The 26,396-nt window shown below is 34.5% G+C and overlaps 1 protein-coding gene across 1 annotated transcript in view; it reads right to left on the bottom strand.

The window, feature by feature from the left end:
- LOC131907795 (fibrous sheath-interacting protein 2-like) overlaps nucleotides 1-26,396 on the bottom strand; it is a 79,940-nt gene that overhangs the window by 7,566 nt on the left and 45,978 nt on the right. The window contains exons 17-19 of the mRNA XM_059258888.1: nucleotides 16,256-25,566; nucleotides 11,930-12,424; nucleotides 1,450-1,541 (exon numbers count right to left, since the gene is read on the bottom strand). Of these exons, the coding sequence (XP_059114871.1) occupies nucleotides 1,450-1,541; nucleotides 11,930-12,424; nucleotides 16,256-25,566 (9,898 nt within the window). The remainder of the gene's footprint in view (nucleotides 1-1,449; nucleotides 1,542-11,929; nucleotides 12,425-16,255; nucleotides 25,567-26,396) is intronic.

The raw sequence follows: 26,396 nt of genomic DNA, 5'->3' as shown, positions 1-26,396 counted from the left end.
CTTTTAAATTTATTATTAAATATACATAAAATTGACAACCTTAGAAAGTTGTAATGTATGATTTTGTGTCATTAAGTACATTTTCATTGCTATGCAGATATCACAATCTCCCACTTTTAGACATGTTTTGTGCTTAAACACTAATACCCATTTTCCTCCAGAAAAATCACTATTTTAGTTTATCTTTAGGATTTTGAATACTCCAAATAAGTAGAGTTGCAATTATATTTGTCACTTTGTGACTTACTCTAATTAGTTCAATGTTATCCATATTCATGCATGTTTTAGTATGTGAGGATTTTCTTTAAATAGTAGATAATATTCAAAAGAATGAGACATTTTTTTTCTCCTGATTTAATCCACTGATGAACAACAATGAAAGGTTGCCTTTCTCATTGGTTTATTTTGAATCATGTTGGTATTGGCACACGTTCACTACTATCTATGGCAGTACCTGCTTTCAGTTCTTTGAGGAATATATTCAGAATTGCTGGGTCACACACTAATTCTATGTTAAATTCTTTAGGAAAGTGCCACACTGCTTTTCATAATGATTTCACAATTTTGTAATTTACCATCAGTACATAATGGTTCCAGTTTCTCTCCATCCCTAACACTTGTTTTGTTTTCTTTCCTTGCTCTCTCTTCTTGCTCCTTTCCTTTCAGTGACTGTCGTGGTTTCAAATGGCATCTTCTGAGATTTTGATTCACATTTCCTTAGGGATTAACGATGTGGAGCACCTTTCACATGCTTTTTGTACATCCTTTTAGAGGATTTTTCTATTCAAATAATTTGTATTTTTAAAATTGTTTTTGTTGTTTTATTTTGAAGTATAGGGAGTGGTTTATATAGTGACCGCATGTATCTGTAAATATGTATATGTGTGTGTGTGTGTGTGTGTGTGTGTGTGTGTGTGTGTGTGTGATATAATCTGCAAATATTTTCCATTCCTAGTATTGACTATTTTTCATTCTCAATTTGTATTGCTCACATTGTCACAAAACAGTATACTTATTGTATTTAATATCTTACAGTTTAATTTTATGTTTTTATATTACTACAGTTAGTTCGTGCTTTTAAAATGAATCTCTGAGTACTACAATTTAACATTTTTCCATGTTGCTTTACAAAACTGAGCAGGAGTCTTGCTGTGCTGACAGAACACTTTCTGCTGCTGACTCTATGCCTATTCTTCAGGTTATAATAACAACCACAAGCAACAACAGCACCCTATCACATTAGCAAATATCTGATCCACGACATTTACATGAGAGAGCATGTATCTGAAAAATATGTAGAGGTTAGGTAACTAGAAATACAGCATTGTATAGTAAGAGAAAACTTAAGACTTTGAGTCAAGGGATGAGAATCAGAAGTGAAGAAGGATTTGATACTGGACAATTTCTCATTTGCTAACAGAACCATTCTTTCATCTCAGATTTCTGTACCTAGAAAGGAGGTCTTCTTGGTTATATGATGAAGTACTCATAATTCTGTGTATGAAGTAATGTGTTGGTTCAGTAGCAAGTCTTTCTTCTTTCTGTAAAATTATAAATCAGGTATTACACACACAGAACTTGATATGTACTTTCTCCCCCATTGATATTTTTGTATTCCAATCAATACTTTAATGAAAGAAAAGTTTTATAGATTACTTAAAAATATTATTTTAAAAGGTAAAAATAGAGATGGTTCCTATAATTCTAATTAAAATGTTTCTTCTGTGTAAGTTTCTTGGAAATGGTTATGTAAAAATATTCTAAATTGGGGTACTAGATTTTGAACACATTTTAAATGTAAAGAAAAAGATACTGAAGAATGTAATATTCCATTTTAAATTTTAAAATATTTTAATTACAGTTTATTTAATTAAATAGAAGAGCAGAGATACAACTCTAAGCATCTCATAAGCTTGTATGATCAGACATTTTATCACATACTCTGATCTACTTGTTGGGAAATCTTGTGTTTCTGATTTGACTGAAATTAGATGTGTTTATTTTCTGAGGTTTACTGCAGATTTCGTGTTAGTCTAAACACAGAAGTACAAAAACTGTGGTAGGATGTTTAATTAAGGCAATTGTCTCACTAGGAAATCTCACATTATATGATTTCCAAAAATATGAATAGTACTGACTTTTGCACAGGGCAAAACCAGAAGAGTCACTGAGTCTCTTATCACCATTGGATGGTTTGGATGCAGTAACATGAACTGTACCCCATCACTATTAAGAAGTTTAATGGATGAATATATGTGTGATGTTTAAAATATTAGATATAACTTGTTACATTTAGGTAAGATATCAAAAACTACATAAGAAAAATATTCACCATATAATTTATGAAGGTAACATATCTATTAAGTGCAAAAAGTCTAGATTCAGACCTGTCATAGGATATTTGATCACATTGTGAACCCAAGATTGCATTATTTATTGGAAAATCCCATTTCTAGTTGTGATGTGGCTGAGGCCTAGTCCACACCTTTAATTCAAGAGCTTTCTGCTTGAATATTGTGAACAGAATTAAAAAAAGTCAACCATAGATCAAGAGGCAGAGCTAGCAACTTGTTGATTGGAAGTGAACATAGGATTATTAAGAAAAAAAGCCACAGAGAGTAAGGGGAGTCAGGAGATGGATAGAGAGATGCACAGGAAGTAGAAGGGAAGGACATCGAGTTTGAGGTTTTTGTTTGAGATGGTATAGGAAAAAAAATCTTTTTCTGGGATGTCAGAGGAAGAGGAAGGTCAGCCAGGTGCTTTCTCTGCCTCTCTGAGCTAGTGGGATTTCACCCCAGCATATAGCTCCTGAGTATTTATTGATAAAACAAGCATTTGAGATTTAGTTAGTAAAGCAACATTTGATGCCCCATGTGAGACATGACCACAAGGACAGAAAAATCATGCCAGCTACAAATAAACTGAGAAGACATATTTGGTAAGATACTTTGGAAGTCCTCAAAGAGAGAGGTAAGTAATATTAAAAGGAAAAATATTTCCCATGTTAAGGATGGGAAATATCATAATATGAGGACATTAGGACCCTCAATAATGCTATTTTAGGTGACTTGAAAACAGAAGCAGAAAATGATAAGATAAATTACTTAACTGAGATTGACATAATATCTATGATAATTACTATCAGTTTGGTAATTCATAATTTAGCCTTAATGGTCATAGTGGGGTTTTGTGACAAATATGAGAAGTGGATTGGTAGCCTACAAGCCTTAGAAAGACTTAAAAATGAAAATAAGAAAAATATTCAGACACAGACAGAGGAATTTATACAAGAACCTAGTGCACCACCACATGATGAAACTGAAGAGCAGCAGCCCAAGGATGTTAGAAAATTAAACTTAGCTTACCCAGTTACTATATAAGAAATACCAGTAGATGATAGTTATCCCCAAGGTTATCAAGAAGTTAAAAGGAATCCCATAAAAATATTAGATTTGAGGAAATTTAAGGACGTGATTATTTCATATGGTATGTATTCACTCTATGTGAAGCAGATATTAAATTCATGGTTTACTCAGACAAGAATTATCCCCCAAGACTGGAAAGGTTTGGCAATAGCAATATTGGGATCTAGTCCTCAGCTACAATGGTGAACATGGTGAAAAGAGGAAGCTAGGGCCATAGAACAACAAAATAGAGCTGGGGTATTAATATTTCCCAAGGTAACGTTTGAGGTAAAGGTCAATATGCTGAGTTACAAAGGCATCTTGAATTTGATGATCATGCCGTGGCCTTGGTGTTATGTTGTTTAGCAACTTTAACTGCTTGGGACAAAGTTGAAGAACCAGGAAAGAGGCTTGAATCATTTACTAAAATTATACAAGGCCCCAAAGAAGCCTTCATTAATTTTTTGTGAAGATTGGCGTCAGCTATAAATAGGATAGTATCAGATCCAGAAGTCAGACAAATATTAATTAAATCTCTGTTCAGAATGCAAAAGGGCGATTAGGCCTTTAAAGGCAAGATCAGCACCAATAGATGAGTGGATTAGAAATACGACTGATATTGGATCTCATGTTTATGATGTTACACTTATAAGAGAAATAATTTCTGAAAATTTTAAGAAAAGTCAAAACGTCAGATGTTTTAATTGTGGTAAGCAAGGTCTTCTGAAAAGGGTTTGAGGCAAGGCATTCCAAGAAACAATGATTATTCTGTAGATAATCCAAACAGAAGGCCCCATCTTTCTGGTGTATGCAGTAGATATGACAAAGGCTGGTATTGTACTAATGAATTCAGATCAACAAGGGACAGGCAAGGTAACTCTTTGCCATCAAAATGTCCTAAGGGGCCTCCCACAGGCCTTGATATCAAATTTGGCTTAATAATTCCCTGACAGCATTGATGAAACTCATAAATAGAACAATTAAGTCTTAATACCTGTTGTTAAAAACAACACTGATCTATATGTAATCAAGGACAGAACAGCTTCAGTAAGTAAAACAAAAATTTCAGGAGAGACAAGAAAACAAGTATTTTGGCAAACTGCTACAAATGATGAGACCAAACTTAAAAATACAAATAAATGGCATTGTAATTGAAGGTTTACTAGACATAGGAGTTAGATATAAATAATTCCACCAAAATGTTGGCATCCAAATTGACCTCTTCAGGAGGTAAATATTCAGCTTTAGGGACTGGAACTTTACCTCAAGTGAAACAAAGTACAAGATGAGGGGAGAGTATAGGGCTAGAAGGACAAATAGGAAAATTAAAGCCATATGTGGCTAACATAGCAATGAATTTATGGGGAAGTGATTTGTTGCAGCAATAGAAAACACAGGTTAACGTTCTTCCAATCTCATAAACAAACCATAAAATAAAAGACACTTTGAAGAAAAATGTTAAAAGGTATTATCATGAAAAGTCACATACCATTCAGGTTGTACATAAATAGGACACAGCAGCTATTGGTCTTTTAAAAGTACCAACTATCCTATTTTTAAAATGGTTAAATGGCAAATATGTGTGGATGGAGCAGTGGCCTTTGACATCAAATAAACTACAGGCAGTAGAACAGCTGGTACAGGAGCAGCTAAGTGCTCAACACATTGAAGAATTGGCTAGTCCTTGGAATTCTCCTTTATTTGTTACTAAAAATAAATCTGGATATGGAAAATGTTAACAGATTTAAGAGCCACAAATAAGGTGATTTAGTTAAAGGGCTCTTTACAGCTTGGAATTTCCTTGTCTTCTTTATTACCTAAGGGAAGGTCTCTTATAGTGATTGATTTGAAAAACTGCTTTTTTAAAAAAATTTGCTATAAATTTACAACAGGATAAAGAAAAATGTACCTTCACAGGGCCTACTTATAGTAATGCTCAGCCTGTTAAAAGTTATCAGCAGAACGTTCATCCATAAGGAATGTTAACAGCCCCTCTTGTATCAATATTATTTACAACAGCCATTAGAAATAATTCATAAACAGTTCCCTCAATCTAGAATTTGTCAATATACCAATGAAATCTTACTGGCTGATTTAGAGACATAAACCTTAGAGAAAAATTTTTGATGAAGTAAAGAGAATTTTGCCTTGCTGGGGATTACAAATTGCTCCAGAAAAAAAAAGTGCAAAGAGGAGATTTTAACAATTATCCAAGATATAAGATAAGTTTATTGAAAATTTGACCACAGAAAGAAGAAATCAGGAAAGACCAATTACAATCTCTTAATAATTTTCAAAAATCGCTGAGAGAACTGGCTAAGCCCCACAACTGGATTAATTACTCAAGAGCTAAGTACCTTATAAGGTGATAAGGGCTTAAAATAGTTCAAGAAATCATTGAGAGAGAATTTGGTCTGGTAGAAAAGAAATTACAGGATGTACATTAGATTGCTTAGAGCCAAAGCTTAATGGTTATTTTACCATCTATGATTCTCCCACAGGAATTCTTACTCAGAGAGAATATAATATCTTAGAATAGGTATTTTAGCACACAAACAGAGTGAAAAATTAAAGACCCATTTATAAAATTGTTCTGCATTGATTCTTAAAGGAAAAAGAAGACTTTGTCAATTAGCAGAAACAGACCCAGCAGAAATTGTGGTACATTTTACTAATGCTGAAATTGCCTCATAATGGGCAGAAAATGAACTTTGGCACAGAGCTTGCAGTAATTTTTTTGGAAAGATTAATAACAAATATCCACCAAATAGAGACATCTTTTAATAAAAAGAACTAATTGGATTCATCCTCATATATTAAAAGGGATACCAATTTCTAGATCCCCTATATTCTATACTGATGTAAATAAATCAGGAGAGGCAAGCCTTTATGATTCAGTTAAAAAATTCAGAGCTATATGCCATTTAATGTATTTTTAAAGATACTCCTGGATTTCTTAATATAGTTACTGATTCTCAATATGCATAAAGAGTTGTTTCACAACTCATTCCAGATTATTCAGAATTAACTTCACTATTTATTTAACTACAACAAGTAATCAGAAATAGAAATCATCTATTGTATATAACGTATAACACATATCAAATCCTATACAGGTCTACTAGGCCCTCTAGTACAAGGTAATAATGAAATTGATCAGTTATTAATAAGAAATGTGCTAGAAGTCTCAGAATTTCATAAGAAACAACATGTTAATAGCAAAGAAAAAGATTTTTCTATCACTTGGCAAGAAGCCAAGGAAATTATAAAAATAATGTCCTACTTGTTCTTTTTAGAGCCAAGCCCCATTACCTGCAGGAAGTAACCCAAAAAGGTAATGAAAAAAATAAAACTTGGCAAATATGTGTTTTTCATTTTGCAGAGCTTGGAAAATTAAAGTATGTGCACCATACCATAAATACATATTCAGGGTTTCAAGGGGTAACTGCTTTAAGTTCTGAAAAGGCTGATTCTGTAATTACACATTTATTAGAAGTTATGACCATCATGGGGATACCTGTGCAAATTAAGACTGACAATGCTCTAGCATATGTCTCTAGTAAAATGAAACAGGTTTTTTGTATATTACAACATAAAACATATTACAGGTATGCCACACAATCCTACAGGACAAGCACATATAGAAAGATCTAATTGTATTTTAAAAGATATACTTAATAAAAAAGGGGGGCAATAAATACACCCTAAGATAGATTACACAGTGCTTAAATAACTTTGAATTTTCCAAATGCTAATGAAAATAAATGATAGCTGTGGAGAGACACTGCATAATAATAATAATAAAAACAAAACTATGGAATTAAATCAGTCTGTATATTTTAAAGATGTGTAGACCTCAGAATGGAAACAGAGATACGTGTTACATTAGGGAAGAAGTTTTGCTGTCATTTCTACAGAAGAAAGGCAATGGAAACCATCAAGATTGATAAAGATTAGATTTGAACAGGGAGACCTCCTCAAATAGGAGAGGTGCTAGTTCGTCAGATAGCTTGGTCAGTCAATCAAAACTAACTTAAAAAGACTAACAAATACCTATCATTTAATTAGGCATGAAAACTAAAACTAAAATAATGTTTTGAATGATAATTTACCAAAGGCACATTTGCCTGTGGTGATATTTTATTTGTGCTCTAACAAATAAAACTTGCCTGGGGATCAGAAGACAAAGCCAGCCACTATATTAAACATAGAGGTCAGGTAGTGGTAGCACATGCCTTTAATTCTAACATTCAGGAGGCAGAGATTCATCTGGATCTCTGTGAATTCAAGGCCATACTGGTAACAGATCCAGGCATGGTGGCACATACTGTTAATCCCAGCACTAGTTAAACATGGAGGTCTGTAGGTCTGTACAGACAGACAGGAAGTGATAGACCTGGGCAAAAACAGGAAATGATGTAGCTGGGTGGAGAGAGGAAGTAAGATAGCAGGGCACAGGAAGGTATATAACATATATATATATATATATATATATATATATATATATATATATATATATATGCAGTATATAAGAAAATAGCTCTCTTGGGCTGAGGATTTCCTAGTGGTAAGAACTTGTGGCTGGCTTGTTCTATTCCTGATCTTTCAGCTTTCACCCCAAAATCTCGCTCCAGGTTTTCTATTAATAAGACCACTTAGCAATTCATGTTACACTTTCCTTACTGGCATGAAATGAAAAATAGGTTTCTTAAACCCCATGTCTTAATTCCATGTTAGAATATTAGACTGTAGATTGCTACATGGCCCATGCCACCTTGGACATTAGCTTTTGTGTTTTTTTCTTAAATAAAAGGGATATTTTTGTTATTTGGTATTAAAAATACAGTTAAGAGATTGAAAACGTTGTAAGTAAATTCAAAGGGTTCTATGGTGATATTTTAATTGTGCTGAAATGTGATTTTATTTGTATGTTAATAAATAAAGTTGCCGGGGGGTCAGAGCTAATAGCAAGCCATTTAGCAGAAGTCTGGCAGTGGTAGCACATGCCCTTAATCCAATCACATGGCAGGCAGAGTCTGTGTGTTCAAGGACATAGCCAGCTTGGTGACACATGCTTTTAATCAAAGTACCAACCATAGAGACATGGAGGTCTGTATAGACAGGCATGTGACAAAGAAGTCATGTGGTTGGGTTTAGATCCAATGAGAAGGCAGGACAGAAAGTCAATAAAAAATACAGACACACAGGAAGCAGGTCTCTTTCTCAGGGGAAGGATGGCACCGGCTGGTAAGCTAAAGGCTATTTGCTAGTGCTTTGACCTTTTGGGCTTTTAACTCTTTATTTGGCTCCATGTTTCTTATTTAATAAGACTGTTTAGAATTACATCTACAGGTTCCTACAGTTCAAACTTGTTTTCTAAATCTCCAAGAGTTGGAGTGATTTGGAGTTCAGATAAAATATTTGGGCAGAGCAGTGGTAGCCCCCGCCTTTAGTCCCAGCATAGACTGATGAATCTCTATAAATGAGTTGTTTTCTAAATTCTAGAGTTACAATGAACAAGGTCATGGTGACACATGCCTTTGATCTCACCACTCAGGGAAAAAACTCATAGACAGCTCCTAATTGGTATGTTTGCACATGTTTGCACACTATGGAAATCACATACCATGTTTCCAGAATATTATGAAAACTATGAGGTTTCTAGAAAGCATCTAATTTCCAATGGGAACAGGAACAAAGAGCAGCTTTTGCAACTGTAAGCTCTTCTCCATGCAAGCAACCCTGACCAATATTGAACCAGTTGATATTCTAACTATGGATATCATATTTATTGTTGAATTGGCAACTGGGGATTCTTCATAAAGCAAAAATGTGTCCACCAACTTTTTCCTGTTGGCTTCTAATGGAAACAGTTTCCACATAAGGAGAATAAATGTTATCTCGTTTGAGAGACAAATCTGGACATTTTTATGAGGTAGGAAGAACCTTATACTAAGTCATTGCCAACCACCCTATGTCGTAATGGTGCCACTAAAATGATGGATTGGGTCCATTTAAAGCCAGAGACCTTCACAGGCTTAGCTATGTAAGGAAAAGTATTACAGTGGAACTGGTACCTATCTGTATTCCTTTATGACCAGGGTATGGTAGCAAAGGGGTCTGTGCCTTCCCACACTGAGGAAACAGCTCAGTTGCCCATAATCCTCATCCTTAAACCTATCACTCCTCCCCCAAAAGAGGAACCTATTGAACTGTGGGGACCAAGAGAATGATCACATTTGGCTAACACATGGTTTACTGATAGTTTTCAACCACTGAAGGACCTAAAATTATTGGAAAGTGGCAGCCTATAGACCAGGTATGGAATGGCCAATACTGAGGAAGGAACCACAAAATCAGTGCAGCACTGTTGGCTATAAGACAAACAACTAGGAAACAAAAGGAAAATCTCTATCTTCTCCAATTAATGGTGTATGTGCGATGGTATAGCTATATTGTCATCAAAATGGAAAACCACTAACTCTCAGATAAATGACAAGGATAGCCAGTCATAGGAGGCAAGGATGGAAATGGTATAACATGGAAAAACTTAGCAAAGACATCAAATTTTATGTTGCTCATATATGCAAATTAGCCAAAACATCTAAAAGTAATGAAATAGTGGACAATTTGGTATCACTAGAATATTAAAAGTTGCCAGGGAACAAATTCAGAATAAATCAGCAAGAATTATAGATTACATATTTGAAAAACTTAAAATTTTGCCCCTAAGTAATAGGTGGAAATGGAGAACCAAATTAAAACAAGACAACCCTATGACAATAACTATTATAAGGAATCCATACCCAGGTGGTGGTTCACACCTTTAATCCCATCTCTTGGGAGGGAGAGGCAGGCATATAAGAATTATAGTGATTTAAATTTAAAAGCCACTTGCAAAAGGCAGGCTGAAATTCAAAGTGAATGTCCTTTGTGATCTAAAACTAAATACATTTAAACACTGAATTTATATATAAAGAAAAGGGGGAATATATGCATATTTATCCACACATACTGAGGTATATTTAGTTTCAAAATGTCAAAATAATTATTTTAATTGAAAGATAATACATTTTCTGTTGCCAAAATCATTTTGCCCTAGGAAAGATAGAACCTGCAAAAAAAAAAAAAAAAAAAAAAGGTACTCCCAGCATTGAGTTGGGTTAGGGTTTTGATTTTATCCTTCCATGAGAATAAAAGCATCCAACTAAGGAATCCAGAGACTACTGGATAAGTGAAGCATCTAAAGAAAAAGGATGTATCATCAAGAGAAAATGTCCCAAGAAAAAGAGTAAATTTGGCCAAGTGGTATCACCTACTTCAAGCTCACTGGCCTGAAATCCCAGCTCAGAGTCCGAGGGTGTGACCCAAAGATCAGCTTCGGACTATAAATTGCTCAGGACATTCAAATTACTGAGTTTATATCATACTGAGACAAATATTTTACAGAACTTTGAACACAAAAATGTTTAATCCTAAGTCTTCCAAATACAACCTAGCTGGACATGGTGGAAAGTTTGACAGATATAGCTTCATTATTGCAAATAGTTTTAATATATTAGAGTCAAAAACCTTTCCTGTTTATTTAGACAAGAAAGGGGAAATTTTGCAAGATATTTGATCACATTGTGAACCCTGAGATTGCATTATTTATTGGAAAAACCTGTGTCTAGTTGTGTGGTTCAGGCCTAACACACACCTTTAATCCAAGAGCTTTCTGCTTGAATATTGTAAACAGGATTAAATAAAATCAACCACAGGTCAAAAGGCAGAGCAAACAACCAGTTGATAGGATGTGAAGATAGGAATAAACCATAGAGAGTAAGAGGGAGTCAGGAAGATGGATGGAGAGATGCACAGGAAGTAGAAGGAAGGGACACTGAGTTTGAGGTTTTTGTTGGAGATGGTGGAGGACAAAGGTCTTTTCCCTGGGATGTCAGAGGAGGAGGAAGGACAGCCAGGTGCTTTCACTGCCTCTCTGAGTTAGTAGGCTTTCATCTGGCACCTGACTCTTTATTGGTAAAATTGAATATTTGAGATTTAGTTAAAAATAACACAGACAAAACAGTGATTTTTTTATTGTTTGTTTTCAGTGCTATGGATTGGACCTAGGTCTTAACACAAGTTATGCAACAATCTCACTTTCTATAGATCATTTCTAACTTCCATATAACTTAGCCAGGAACCTGGATCCATCCTATTGACATGAAGTTCTCTATGGATGTTCATCAAATATTTATAGCCCAAATACAACATGGAATCTCTTGTTTAACAAATAAGGTTAAATTTCCTTAAGCAGTGTTGATTTTCCATTTTCCCTTCAGCTAGTAGTTCTAGTTTTTTTTGTATTAAATACATAATTGAGTTTCATGCTTGGTTAATTATTTAACCTATGCTATATATCTACAGGCTTATGCAGATGATGACTCTAGTATGCTTTGCTTAATAATCAAAGTACATCCCAGAACAGAATGTCTGAGGTTGGCTACTTTTCCAAGCTTCTGGGAATTATGTTTGTTACCTACCTTACACTGTAACTTGTCCTTAGAAGACAGTCCTTCTGCTAAGCTTTTAGAAGAGGGCATATCAAGCTCAGCAACAGCTCTTTTAACATGTGTCTTGTGAAGTTTCATAGTATGATTTCCAAATGCTCCAATACTTTCAATATTTTCACCAGAAGTGGGCTGACAGCATTTGCTTAGTGCTAAGAACTTTCTCAGGCTGCTTGCGCTCATTGTTGTCTTTGGAGAAACAACTTTGGTTTCTAAGGCTTTCACAACTTCTTCACCATGACCTCCATATATTCCTCCTAAGCACTGATGTCCAATAACCTCTCCTAAAATGATTTCCTCTTCATCAGAAATGATATCCTCTCTGAAGCTACTTTCTGAATCCTTTTGACTAGTATCATGAGCTACTAATCGAACAATCAGATCTTTTTTGTTATGAATATCTTTCAAAAGCTCTACTCTGGTGATGTCAGGTCTTCTTATATTTTGAAATGAATTCCTGCCAACAGCCTGGAATTGGAAGTACAATAAATATTAAAAATAAATATGTCAATATCTTTCCAATATTACTTTGTGTCATAGCTATGTTTTTATGATTTCTAACTTCAATCTAGCTAATATCTTCAAATTCCACTTACTGGTATATTTTCAATGAAATAAATAGACAAAAATCATATGCAATACTCATTTGTATCTAGCATTTATTTTACATTTATATAATATTAATCTGTCATAATTTATTCCAAATATCCAGTCTAACAGAATAGTTTAGGCTTCATATTTTCTTATAAATTAAACTTACTGTCTTCTATTTTTGTAATTTCTCATAAAAATTGTTATAGAACTACATAATTAACTTTTTTGTCCTTAGTAAGTGATCCTATAGACATCTAGACATTGATTTTAAAGAAAAGGCAAGACTTTAACAAACTCTACTTATAAAAGCAATGCCACATTGGAATTGTGATCTTCAGCTTATTTTTTTACTCCATAATCTTATTCATCTTTTGCCAAAATAAATAAATCTTCATTTCTTTTTCATAATATACTCAAATCCCAATTACTATTTTTAATATATAAGAATCCAAGAAAGGATAATTATAATTCAGTAACCAGATCACTCCATTTCTATAGCCTTTGCTATATCACATAAATTATAAATAAATTTATAATTGATATTCAACTCAACCTTTCTTTGCAACTTTCTAAACTACATTTTCAAGTGACAATGTCTTCAAAAGATATCTTCTGTGGCAATAATCTATTTAGAATCAACTCTTGAAAAATTCAAAGCAATCTATTATATGTAAAAATTAGTAAGATTATAAAATACAAATATATGCAAAATAGTTTGGGGATTTGTTACTGCAGGTGATTTAAATATGTCTTATTAGGTGAAAAGTATGGCATTCCTAACCATGATATTAAGCCATGAGGCAAAGCCAAGTGCCTGAAATACCTGACCTAACCGATAGACTTCTTTCTGTCCTTTTGTTGACAAAAGATGTAGTCATAATCAGATTGGCATGTAATATTTATGTGCTCTGAATTCCACATGGCTGCTGATTGTTTATTGTTACTTTTGTTGTTATTACTGCTACTACTATTATTATTATTTTCAAATATATTTTTTCACATCAAAAAGAAAATGGTATTTGTGTTTAAAAGTTCACTGTGACCTAAATAAAGTTGGTAAGAAGGAAAAGAATTTGTTATGGATAGTTTTATAGATAAAATTTATTTTAGTAATATTATTTTATAGGATGTTTATACTAATTTTTGCACTCAGGGAATTGCTTATATATACACAAAGTATATGCTAATATAGCAATGGGAACTCAGAAGATAGGAAATTTTATGATAGCAAGGACCATCATATGTTCTTTAAAAAAGGATAAAAGAGATTAGAGGAGTATAAGTGCACAATAATTTTAGTATTTCAGTTGGAAAACATAGGCACCTATAATTCTAGCACCAAGAAGCAGAGACATCATAGTCAGAGGGAGCTAGAGAGAGCCTGGGATAACTTTTTTTGGGGGATACATGAATAAATGTCTGTTCATCTCAGACAGAACTCAAAGATAGACCAAAAAAACAAACAACAACAACAACAACAAAAAACAATTTTATCCAACTCTATCTTACTAGTCTTACTGAAATCAGTTAGTTTATTGAGGTCACTTACAGGAACATGAGTGACAGATTACTTTTAGAAGGGTAGATGGCTCAAAGGTAGCTTTATCAGTAAAAATTGTAACCAAATATGAATGATGGCTCACTAAAATTGCATCCCTTGAGCTCTCTGTATAATTTCCAGTCATCTTTCCACTTTCTAGTAGTTATTACTGCTGAAATGACCTCAAGGAGAGTCTTGTGAATTTTATATGGCTTAGGAATTTCCTGAAACTTGTAAGTTGTATTTTATTCTTGAGTCTTAGTAAGTCTTTGTTTAAAAGAGAATGTTATACTTTGGAAGAAAAAACGAAACATCACTAGCCTTTGTAGTAAGTTCCAGGTTGTCCCAGGCTAAACAGTGACCTAGTCTCTAACTCAACAATCAATCAATAACTAATTAACTTATTTTATTATCAGCCTTAAGACTTAATACAATAATTTTCAGAGTCATACTGGAAAAAATTGAATTATTTATTTTCCAGAGAATATAGTTTTATACTTGGGTTAGTGCCATGGCACAGAGTATATCCATGAAAATAGAAATCCTACAAAAAATGCACACATTCAATATGAGGAATTTGAATAGAACCCCCATGTGCCAGGAATGGGTTACATTTTATTGAACTGCTGACCAAAGGGGTCCTATAGAACCCCTCAAATACCACAGGCTATTGATAAGTCTATTGGTTACCCTCTGCAACTTGACAGTAAATGCTATTGCTCTATATTTCACGTACTTAAATCTTCAAACATGGAGAAATAGAGTTGGTACCTAACTAGAACTTTCACCCCAGTGACTTTCATGGTATAGGAAGCCAGTTTGCATGTTACCGGAGGAGGAAAGGAGTTATCAATGTCATCCAGCTACAAACCCTGAAAACTGCAACAGTGAACTGACTGCAAGAGATACAGTTGCAGCAGTGGACAAAGGTTACGGCAGTAATTAACCAGTTTTTGATTGGATGTAAATCCAATCAAATGAGATAGAACCTGTATCTGACATTGCTCACGTGGTTAATGACCTGAGACTAGAGAGATCATTGGCCTATGGGAAATACAGTTAATTCAGAATTCAGAAATTCTCATAAAGGAATACAACAATAAAATGATCTCTCATCATATATTGCTATAGCCATAAATCAGTGCCTCATTCATCCCTCATCAGAGAATAATCTTCTTGCTAATTAACACAGAGATCCACAACCAGAAAATGTGCAGAATCTAATAGACTCTGTAGCACTCAGCCTACAGAAAAAAGGAGGTGGAAAAACTGTTAAGAGCCACAGGTGGTGGATGGTTGCAAGGCAATGCATCTTCTAGACACAACACAGCAGGTCTGTTATACATATGAACTCACAGAGAGTGTGACAGCATGCACACGTTCAAATCAAACAAAATTCTAGCAGTGAGAAGAGGAAGTAGATGCATAGTACCACCCCTAAGCAAGAAACTATTTGCAATTGATAACATGCTGGGAAAGGGAAAATCAGTGTTCTCTAAAATAATGTCACTAGGTATATCAATCATACTCCAGGGCAGGCCTCAAACCCAATAATAATTGGCCTACAAAAACTGAACTTTATGTTTTTTTCCATGTCTTTTGTTGTTGTTTTGTTTTGTTAAGTTTTGTCTTTCTGTTTTCTTTCTGTATCTTTGTTCTGATATTTTTCTTTTTTTTAGGAAAGAAGAGAGAGGAAGAAAGAATATGAAGTAGGGTGCATAGGGAGGTGGGGAGGACACAAGATGAACTGGGGCAGGGATATGATTCAAATACATTACATGAAAAAATTTAAATAAAAGTAAGAGAAAAATAGTACTGTAGTGCCTTAAATAGATGGCGTTTAATACATGTTCCGATAAATTTCTAAATGAAATTATATTCCAGTCATTCTGATGTTAATCAGGAACCATACTTATATTTTGGTTCAATGAAAAATAGTTTTAGTGGATTATCTTATTAAAAACTAGCCTTAGGCCTTTAGTGTGGAATATGGAAATGATATGGCAAGTCCCTGAAAATTCTGACTGTGGAGATGAACCGTTGCAACCAATTCCCTGTCCAGCTGGCAAAATAGCAAACATATGTTCGTATGTAGCTAGGAAAGGAAGGAAATCACAGAACTGGTTCACTGCTTTCCCCCCTTTCTCCATTGTTGCGATGCTTACCTCTAACGGTTTTACATCCAGTCGTCCTGTCCTATCCAATGAGATGCGCCTTTCTTTCTGTCTTGTTCCTAATTCAGACACGTCTGGAGAAGAGTGACCTTTTCCACTTATGGAAGCTCTTCTCAGCTCTGTTATGCTACAACCAGTTTTCTTTATGCAGTCCATATTAAGTGTCTCCAGAGGCTGAGTTTTCATAGAAATAACTGCTAAGTGTTCTGAGATGATATTTGGATCTATTCTCAGTGGTTTATTCCCAACATGTGGAATTATTCTAATAGGAAGTTCATCTTCCAATACATCATCCAACTCTTTATCAGAGTCAGAGTTCATTTGTGCAGCATGCTTTTGTGCCTTTTCAATGATTCGATTTGTGTCTAGATCTCCAAAAGCAGCAGTATAAGAACTCATTGCACTAACTCTACATGATGGAACATTTGAAACGCCATCGACAATTAAGCTAGCCACTTTCTTAGGGAAGGCCTTCTTTGTACCTTTCATATCATAGGGCTCGTTACAGGTTTCAGACTGATTTATTATATTATCATAAACAGATTCAATAGCCTGAGAAATCATTTCAATGTTTTCTGGAGCTAAAGATTGTTCTTCAGGATTAGAATCCACGAGATTTATATTACTTCTGGAAATTTCAGCTGTTACAGATTTTGTCAACTGAGATGCAATTTTGTTTAATTCAGGCTTTGTTAAACTGTCCATGTCTTTGCTTGCAATACCAGGATTCTTTACTAGTTTAGCCAAGAATAAGGCCAATGCTTCCTCTAAAACTCTGGAGTCTAACACTAAATCTTTTACAGATGAAGATTTTTCCTGGGACTTTAGCTCATCGATAATTTTCACCACCTTTTCCATAATTTTGACAGCTTCTAGAGCTAATTCTGAACTTGAAAGTTCTTCCTCTGCTTGAGGTTGAAATTCAGAATTGGAAATCTCCTTCACCATTGACGAACCTATTATGTCAGAAAGGACATTACTCTTACCCATTAAATCTTCAAAAACAGATGTAGGAGAGCCAGATTGTTTTAAAAGATTGGCATAAACGGAATTAACTACTTTGTCAATAGTTGCATTGTCAGCTACAGGCACAGGTTCCGATTCCTTGGCAGGTTGTACCACTTTGATCTTACTTTTGGAAAAACATTCTTGGATTGACTTTAATATTTTTGAGATTATTTTTTGCATTTCAGTTTCTTGAGATTTAGTTCTTTCTGTATGCACTTTTGGAAACCCAGATAAAAGTTTTGATAAGAATTTTACAGCAATTGCTTCTATTATACTATAAGATAGTTTACGGGGACGTGGTGGCTGTGATGGAGTAGTTAAGACAACATTGGTGAGGATAGTTTCAACAACATTGTCAACTTCTGCACACTGATATGGAGTCAACTCACCACCAAAATAGTTCTGCAACTGATTGCCAGCTACTTCTCGAAGAACTAAATCAACTATGGTTTTTGAAAGGAATTTGCATCCACTAACTACACAATTTTGTATGGTTTCCTGTGATCCAAACTGTGGCAAAAGATTATTATAAATTGTCTGAACCACCAGCTGAATAATTTCATCATCATTTGGATGCAAAGAGTCTACATACTGTACATTCAAATCTTCATTTTTGGCAATCTCTGCTGCAACCATACTTACTAACTTCATTTTAAGGAAGTCAAGTTGTGTCAACAAATTTTGTTGAGATATTTTTGTTTTGACATTGAAGAGCGTTGAAAAAACTTTTGCTAAAAGAGAAGAAATCACATCATCTAAAAATTTGAAAGGCAACTTTATAGTGTATGGAGATGAGGTTTGACATTCTTTACTGACTGTGTTACATTCTTTACTGGCTGTTTGCACTGCCTTTTGGACCTTTTCATCAACATCTATTGATTCCAGAGGCACACATCCTGAAGCTGGTATCTCATCAGAAAATATCAAGTTAAGCTGATGCTGAAAAATTTCATTTATCACTGTGCTAGTTAGCCTTTTTGCAAGATTTTCCCTATTGTTGTTGATGGTCTTGCAAACAGACTCTTGAGATGCACATTCTTTTAAAACATCACAAACACAAGAGTGAACAATTTTATTGACAACTGATTTTTCAATTGATAGCATTCTATTTATGGAGGGCATCCTGTCAGAAGAGGATTGTTCAACTGTTTTATGTGCATGTGGCAATTTATCCACATTTTTAATATTCATGCTGGATGATGGTTCTTCTGTAGCTGCGTCTTTAAGCCTAGGAGGTACTGTATGAGCTGATGAGTCTTTGATTGCTTGTGAGGAAATCTTCTTACCCTTATCTGTCCTAAATACCTTAGTTTCTGCATCTGAAAACTCCTTAAACATTGAATCGATGAGTTTCATAGCTGTGTCATAAAGTTCACCTTGATTTTGGTCACCACTGGCATCTGGAGTTCTATCACACGTTTCTGTTTCTGGTGAAGATGTAAATATTAGTTTGTTCACCATTTCAATGATCACATCTTCTAGAAACTTAGCAGAAATAATTTTATGTTCACTTTCTGATGAGGACTGTGGATGGTCTGTTTTACTAGGCTGACTTTTAATCTCTTTCTCTCTTTTTATCTCACTCTCTTCTTTTCTTTTAGTTTCAGCTTCTTCACTTGCTTTCTGTTTAGCAGTGATGTCTCTATTAACGGATGGGGATGAATCCTTTGTTGTAACAGGCTGTGCAGAATCTTGAAGTTTAACCAAAGCTTTATCACTTGAGAGGCTTTTGCTGCATATTGGTCTGGAAAAATCCAATGGCTCTTGAGAAGATATTGTTAAAACATTGTCATAAATATTTTCAATGACATTTTCAACAAGTTCAGTTTCTGTGTATAGTTCCTCATCTATATCTGTTTCAGCTACAGACTGTGTCCTCTCTTCCTTAACTGGCTGTTGGGCTATTTTTAAAGTTTTTTTTGTTATGTTCTCTTTACTCTCACTCTTGGGCTTCTCATCTATTTTCACTAAACTTTGACTAGCATTATCAATTTTCTTTTCATTGTCTGGTATGAAATCTGATTCAAGTACCTCCTCAGAACTGTTATTAACAGTAGCAACTGCAAAATGAGTGTATATTTCAATCGTCTGCCCCTGCTCATTGATGAGAACTAAGTTCTCTTTCCCAGTTTCATTACTTTTACATATGTCACTCAAATGTTGAACCTGAGGATCTTTACTTTTCACACTGGTAGCTGGAGAAGTAGCCTTTGAGGCATTCTCATATTTTAAGGTGGCAGATTTCAGTTTATTATCCTCATCTTTCTTTGTATCTGTGACACCTGTAGTTGATCCTGATATCAGGTCAATGATACTGCTTTTCATGAAGGTAGCTACAGAGTTAATTATTGGATGATGGATATCACCTTTTTTCATTGATGTGTCTTCAGACAGAGCAAGCTGGCTCTGCTTTAAGAGTCTACTAATCTGCATGGAGGTGTGCTGTGGTAGGAGCTGAACTCTTTGGGTGATATTTTCTGCATCTAGAAATGAAAAGAAAGTTGAGCACCAGTCTCCTGAAAATAGTGGCTGAATCTTGAATGTGGAGATTGCCTTCTGGGCTAAAGAAGAAACCATTTCTATAATAATGTTACCAGTGTCATCCTTTTGAATACTATCAGATCCCAACTTCCCTATGAACTGATCATATACAAAATTAGATATCGCATCAACTGTCTCCTTCCCAATTGGTGGGAAAGAAAATATGTCTTCAGCATGTGGTAAAACTTTGATTTCACTTTTCCTAAATTCCCGTATGAGAGAGTTTGCAAAGTTGATAGCTAAGCTTACAATTTCTGGCTCCGGAATATCCTTTTTCTTAGAATCTTTAGCAAGAGTTGCAAAAGAACAAAACTTGTGAGCAAGGTCAACAATTACATCTTCTAAAAATGCAGCTGAAAATAGAGAAGGCTGTGCCTTTTCTTTCCCAGACTTAGCAACAACAGAAGCATGGGCATATTCAGGTAAGTTACTAGAAGGTGAGTCTTCACCATATAAAAATGGTTGCAAATGATGATCCATGATTGCTTTAATAATAAAACCAGCTGTTTTACTGAGAAATGAACCTCCCTTTTTGTGTGCATCTTTCTGTACTTCTGCTTGGAATTCAGAGTTTTTCAAAATATTACTACATACAGAATCAATGAAATTCTCAGTAGTTCCTAATTGCATACTATCTTCATTCTCCTCTGCAGTGGCAAATCTGATCTCATGTTCAGAAATTTCTTTTATAATTTCATCAGTCAGCTTTGAAGCTGCAGCCATGAACTCGTCATCATCACCTGGCCCAACCTCTTTTTCCTTTAGTTTATCTATAGTATCATCTGAAGGGAAGATATTTACTAAAAGCTTGTAAATCATATTTTCTATCAGAGAACAGGGGAGCACAGTAATGCATGATGGCATGACATTGGTATCCTTCAAGGTGACATTGAGCACATTTTTGATGATATTTTCAGCTCGAGGAAAAGAATAGGAAGAAGGCATTAATTCACCTGAAACTAATGACTGTACCTGATAATCATAAATTTCTTGCAGTAGAAAATGATATAATTTTCCTCCAAAACAAGTAGTGTCGTTTTGTATAGTCCTGTGTAGTTGAGTCAGTGATTTATATTCATCTAATATGTTTTCATAAACTGAGTTGACTGTTTTTTGAACCATTTCTTTATATGTCTCTGAAAACCATAGACTCTCATCCAAATTTTCTGCAAGTAAAATCTCAGATGTAGTGAACTCTAAAACAATTGATTTTACTAATGTTGTAGCGATATCCATTATTTGGGCTATTGCTTTCTCTGGGGTTTCAGCAGCCAAGGAATCCTGTATGAATGTTTGAAGAATTTTGCATAAAAGCTCAGAAATTACTTCCTCCAAAAAGATAGCTGAGTTCATAATAAAAGACAGTTCTCTTTGCTTAGGGTTTGTTGCCTTCTGCTTGCAAGGTTGAGCAACTGAAGCTGAAAGAAAACTTTTATCTCCCGATAAGAATGACTCTAGATGATGATTGAAGATCTCCTTTATTATAAAACTTGCAATTTTTGAAACAGGTATGCTACTTATACCTTTTTTATCCTTTGTAAGATGCTGGTATAGATTTGAATGAGAAAGATCAGCATAAATGGAGTCAACCATTGACTGTATGTCTTTTTCTGAAATCATACTTTGTTTTTCATTTCCATGTTTTACAATACATATGGCATGTTTTGAAATTATTGACGTGATTTCATTTATCAGTTTCATGACTGTGTTACTTAAGTCTGATTGTGGAGTATCAGAATGTTCTACACTGCAATGTGATGGACTTATCTGAGACATAAGCTGAGTGACTATTTTTTCTAAATGAATATGTGAGAGCATAGTAGTATATATTGTTGACGCTTGTCTTCGGAATCTTGACTTGCTAATTTCATAATGGACTCTATTTACCAAAACATTTTGACTAAGTTTGGAATGTAAACTTAGGGGCAGATTTGCTACAAGAGCTGGTGGAATTTGGAAATCAAAAATTTCACTCAGAATGATTTTGGTTATCCGGCCAGCCAATGCCTTTGTGTCATTTAGAAAATCTTTATCAGGCATGATTCCCATTTCATATTCTTCTAAAACTTTGCTGTATACAGTGTCAATAATGTTTTTGAGTACATCTCTCTCTACTGGGGAAAAACACAACTGTTTCTCAGCATTCTCTATAGTTGTAACCTGGGCTTTTGAAAATTCCTCTGTTATCCAATATATGAGATTTTCAGCTTTATCAAACAAAACATCTTCTGAATTTCTTGTTGACTCCACTTGTACAATGCCAATCACCCTGTGAAATATTTTGCTCACTACTCCAGAGACCACATCTTCCAAAAAAGTTGAAGAATAAGCACTAGCATAAATTAATGGCTGTCTGTCATCAAAACATTTGTATGGTGATGTAGATATTTGCTTTTTGTCCACAAATGGCTGAAGATGCTGCTCACAGATATATTTAATAATAAAACCTGCAATTTTATCAATGAAAACATCATTAGTTTTTGTGATATTTTGTTCCACTGATTCATGAGAACTGGAGTTTTCTAAAATATTTGTGAAAACAGAATCAACAAGATGGCAAACATCATCTTCTGAGTAAAAAGACTTGGCTTTATCTTCATCTTTTGAAAATCTAATTTCATGTTGGGAAATTTTTCTCCTAATATCACTGATCAGATTGGAAGCGATTTCATTAAAATTTACTCCTTTATCTTTTGGAGCTGTTATATTTAAAACCATTTTAGGAGAAGGAAAAAATTTAGATAATAGTACTCTGATCATATCTTCTAAAAATGTATATGGTAGCAATGTATTATATGGAGGTAAACTCTGCTTTGACTTAGTAGAATTATCAATGTTACCAAGAATATTATAAACAATATCATCAGCCATTGAATTAGAACAGGGAGCAGCTGACAAATCACCAGAAAACAGTGGGTGAAGAAGGTAGTCTGAAACAGCTGCTATGATTAATTTGGCAATATTTTCCACAAAAGCTTCACCATTTTCAGACTCGTCAATGTCAGGATCTAGCCCATGCTGCTTTAAAACATTTCTATATACTGAGGTAACAAGTTCATCTACAATATCAGCATCACTAAATGGAAAGGACGATTGCTTATCACATAGAATAGAAATCTTAGTTTTGTCTAAATGGTTATTCACTGAGTTTATTATTTTTTGGGTCATATTTTCCAGCTCAATATTAGCATTAGGCTTAAGGCTAAAAATCTTTGATAAAACTCTGGTAACAATTTCTCCTACAAATTTATCAGGGTAAATGTGTAAAGGTGATGGCTTCTGGAGTTTGTGAAACTCTACAACTTCATTGAGAACTTGTTTGACCATATACGATACCTCATCCAGTGGAGTTTTGGGGCGAGGCAAAGTTTCTCCACACAAAAATGGTTGAAGGTGATTTTCAATAATCTCTTGGATAATAAAACTGGCTATTTGATCAATAATAATAGGACTTCTGTTGATTATATTCTTCTGTATTAAATCAAGAGAACCAGACATTTGTATAATATTACTGTAAACAGAATCTACCATCTTTTTGAGGTTTTTATCTGTGTGGAGACATTCATTATCATAGATGGTAAACCAGATTTTATGTTTTGAAATGGCTGACATAACCTTATTTGTTATACAGTTGGACATTTCATCAAAATCTGAAGTCATTAAATATTGTTTTTCTAAAGATGGAGCCTTACAAGGCAGGGGCATAAGCTGAGCTAAAAGTTTTCTGATGACATATTCTAAAAATGAGTGTGGTAACATGGTGCTATAACCTTTTGAAGATATGGGTTCAGAAATAAATTTTCTTAGATTGTTTTGAAGTTTATACAGTATGATTTCAGCATTGAGAGTATGATATGAATTTGATCTGAGCTTTTCCTTGAAGCAAGATGGAAGCTGATAGTCTACAATTTCTAACAATATGCTATTAGACATTTGTTCAGCTACTGAAGTATTATCATATGTCAGATTACCACCACAGGTTACTTTAAATTCATACTTCTGTAAAACATCATAATAAATGGAATCAACAATCTTAGTAACACATCCTTTATGTGCTGATGGAAAATATAGCCTTTCTTCAGGATACCTTAGAACAGTAATTTGAGCATTATTTAAGTCATTCACTACATTGTTGATAAGTGATATATTTATCTCATTGATCCAGGTTTCAGTGATGTTTATATTTTTCCTCCACAATGAGGTAGACAGCTTAAAAAATAATTCTGAGATTATGTCCTCCAAAAATGTAGCTGAATAAACACCACCATTTGCACCTCTTGGACATAGCTTATGAAAGGCTACTGTGTTCATTCCCCTTGTTTCTTGTCTTTCAGGAAGTAGCAAAGAGAAAGGTTTTACTGTATGTTGTTTGCCAAATGGTGTTTGCATTTTAAAGCTAGTTGCTTTGGAATTATTCAAGGACTTGGTAAAATAATTATTGTCATAGCTCATGAATCCTACATGGGCATTAGTTTGTCCCAATTTTATTAATTTTCGCCTTTTTGCTTCTGGGGAAAAAGGTTGTGTTTCTCTTGTTCTGTAGTTCATGCATTTGTTTTCAAAAGGAGCTTGTTGAAAATCATGAGATAGCTTTTCCATCAAAGATTTAACCAAGCTGTGGGACATAACATCAAGTATACAGTCTGATGACAATAAATCTTGATCCATGTCTTCAAGATTTTCTGAAAGGTCTGACATGTAATCTCCTTGAAATTGTTCACAGCTCATTGGTGCCTTACAATAATCAAAATTTCCACCTTGAACACTTCGAAGTAATTTTACATGTTGACATTCTTCTGCTACTTCACGAAAAAGAGAACTATCCTCAAGAAATGCAGTGCCTGTGCATTTTTCTAGAAGTGTTCTAATAAGTTTCTCACACACAATATTGAGAAGAAAAATTGATTTAGGGGAAAGCCCTAGATTATTTGCAAGTATTCTATCACTTTGTTGATTATTTGAGGTGAAAAATGTTCTTGCCGATTTACCAGAACACATATCCCCATCTGGGAAGTCATCTGGTAAAAATAAATCTAAAACAATATTAAAGACTTCATTGATGACTTCTTTGGATTCATGAGATTTTAAGTTACCAACCAGACCATTTAACCTACGTGCTAGGTAATTTAATTTATTTCTTTGAGCAAAGTGATCAATTAGGTGAGGAGATGATTCCCAGTCCCTGGGGCCTATCTGACTTTCCGTGGTATTGACTTTGTTGAAAATGGGCACACTATTTCTAAATGTAGAATATGATTTGTTTCTTACATTATTTTGAAAATGATTTATTCCTAGTACTTCGGACAACACAAAAATCACTCCTTTTAAGAGATCTTGAAAGATATCATCAAAGTCAGAAGAAGTCACGCTTGGACAAAACCTGTACTTAGTTTTTATGGAAGTCTGATATGCCTTGTCAGCAATTATAATGTTACCATTAGAAAGAATTTCAATAATAACTTCAAAAATACTTAAAGCAAGTTCTCCAATAGAAATAGAACTGCTCTTATACACTTGAGAATGAATTGATATGTTTTTGTTAGAGATTACTTTTTGGATTTCCCATGCTTTGTCTTTGCTACCCTCTTTGGTGCCATCAGAAATGTTTGAAATTAAGTAGCAGATGACTGATTCAGAGAGATGTTCACAAAACTGATATATTGAAGAATTACTATATATGCTTTTGAGAGGCAGTTTTGAGTCATACTTTTTCTTTGGGAGTGAAGGAACATGAGGCAACTCCCCAGTTGAAACTAAAAGAAAAATGTAAGAAAGAAACAAGCATTTTTAGATTGGATTAGAGGTAATTTGGAAAATTCAACATATTGGCAATGTATTTTGTCTGTGAGGCTCCTTACTAAAGTAAAAGGTAAAACTTAATGAAAAAAGAAATAGGATTTTCCTTCAATACTTCACTTCTTAGTCTTAGCCAATATGTTGAGAAAACAGGTCTTCCATATTCAAATCTACAAGTCATAGGTTGATGTCTGCCTTGACTGTATAGTTATGGACACTAAGAGATGAGATTTTTCAGGTTTGGTGAAACATCCTGCCATAGCTCCAGTGAAATGATTATTTAAAACTATATTAAATAAATATATTTGATGCTATGCTGTAATTTACTTGTAAGTTTAAAGATTTGTGTTACTCTATCATCTTGAATAAAATACAAGTGTATCAGTTCCGGAAAGTTAATGATAGACTGTAGCTAGAGTTTTCCTGCCCAGCTAGCTCAGTCGGTAGACCATGAGACTCTTAATCTCAGGGTCGTGGGTTTGTGCCCCATGTTGGGCACCATTTGTAGCTAGAGTTTTCCTGCCTGGCCAACAGTCAGGGCAAATCTCTCTCACCTGCCAGTCCCACAGCCACTCAGACCCGACCAAGTAAACACAGAGACTTATACTGGTTACAAACTGTATGGCCATGGCAGGCCTCTTGCTAACTGTTCTTACAGCTTAAATTAATCCTTTTCCATTAATCTATACCTTGCCACATGGCTCGTGGCTTACCGGCATCTTCACATGTTATTTGTCACCGTGGCAGCTGGCAGTGTCTCTCTGACTCAGCCTTCCACCTCCCAGCT

Source organism: Peromyscus eremicus, chromosome 4 (genome assembly GCF_949786415.1).
Source record: "Peromyscus eremicus chromosome 4, PerEre_H2_v1, whole genome shotgun sequence".
NCBI lineage: Eukaryota > Metazoa > Chordata > Mammalia > Rodentia > Cricetidae > Peromyscus > Peromyscus eremicus.
The sequence above is the reverse complement of the archived record's forward strand: the minus strand, read 5'-3'. Positions and strand labels throughout refer to the sequence as shown.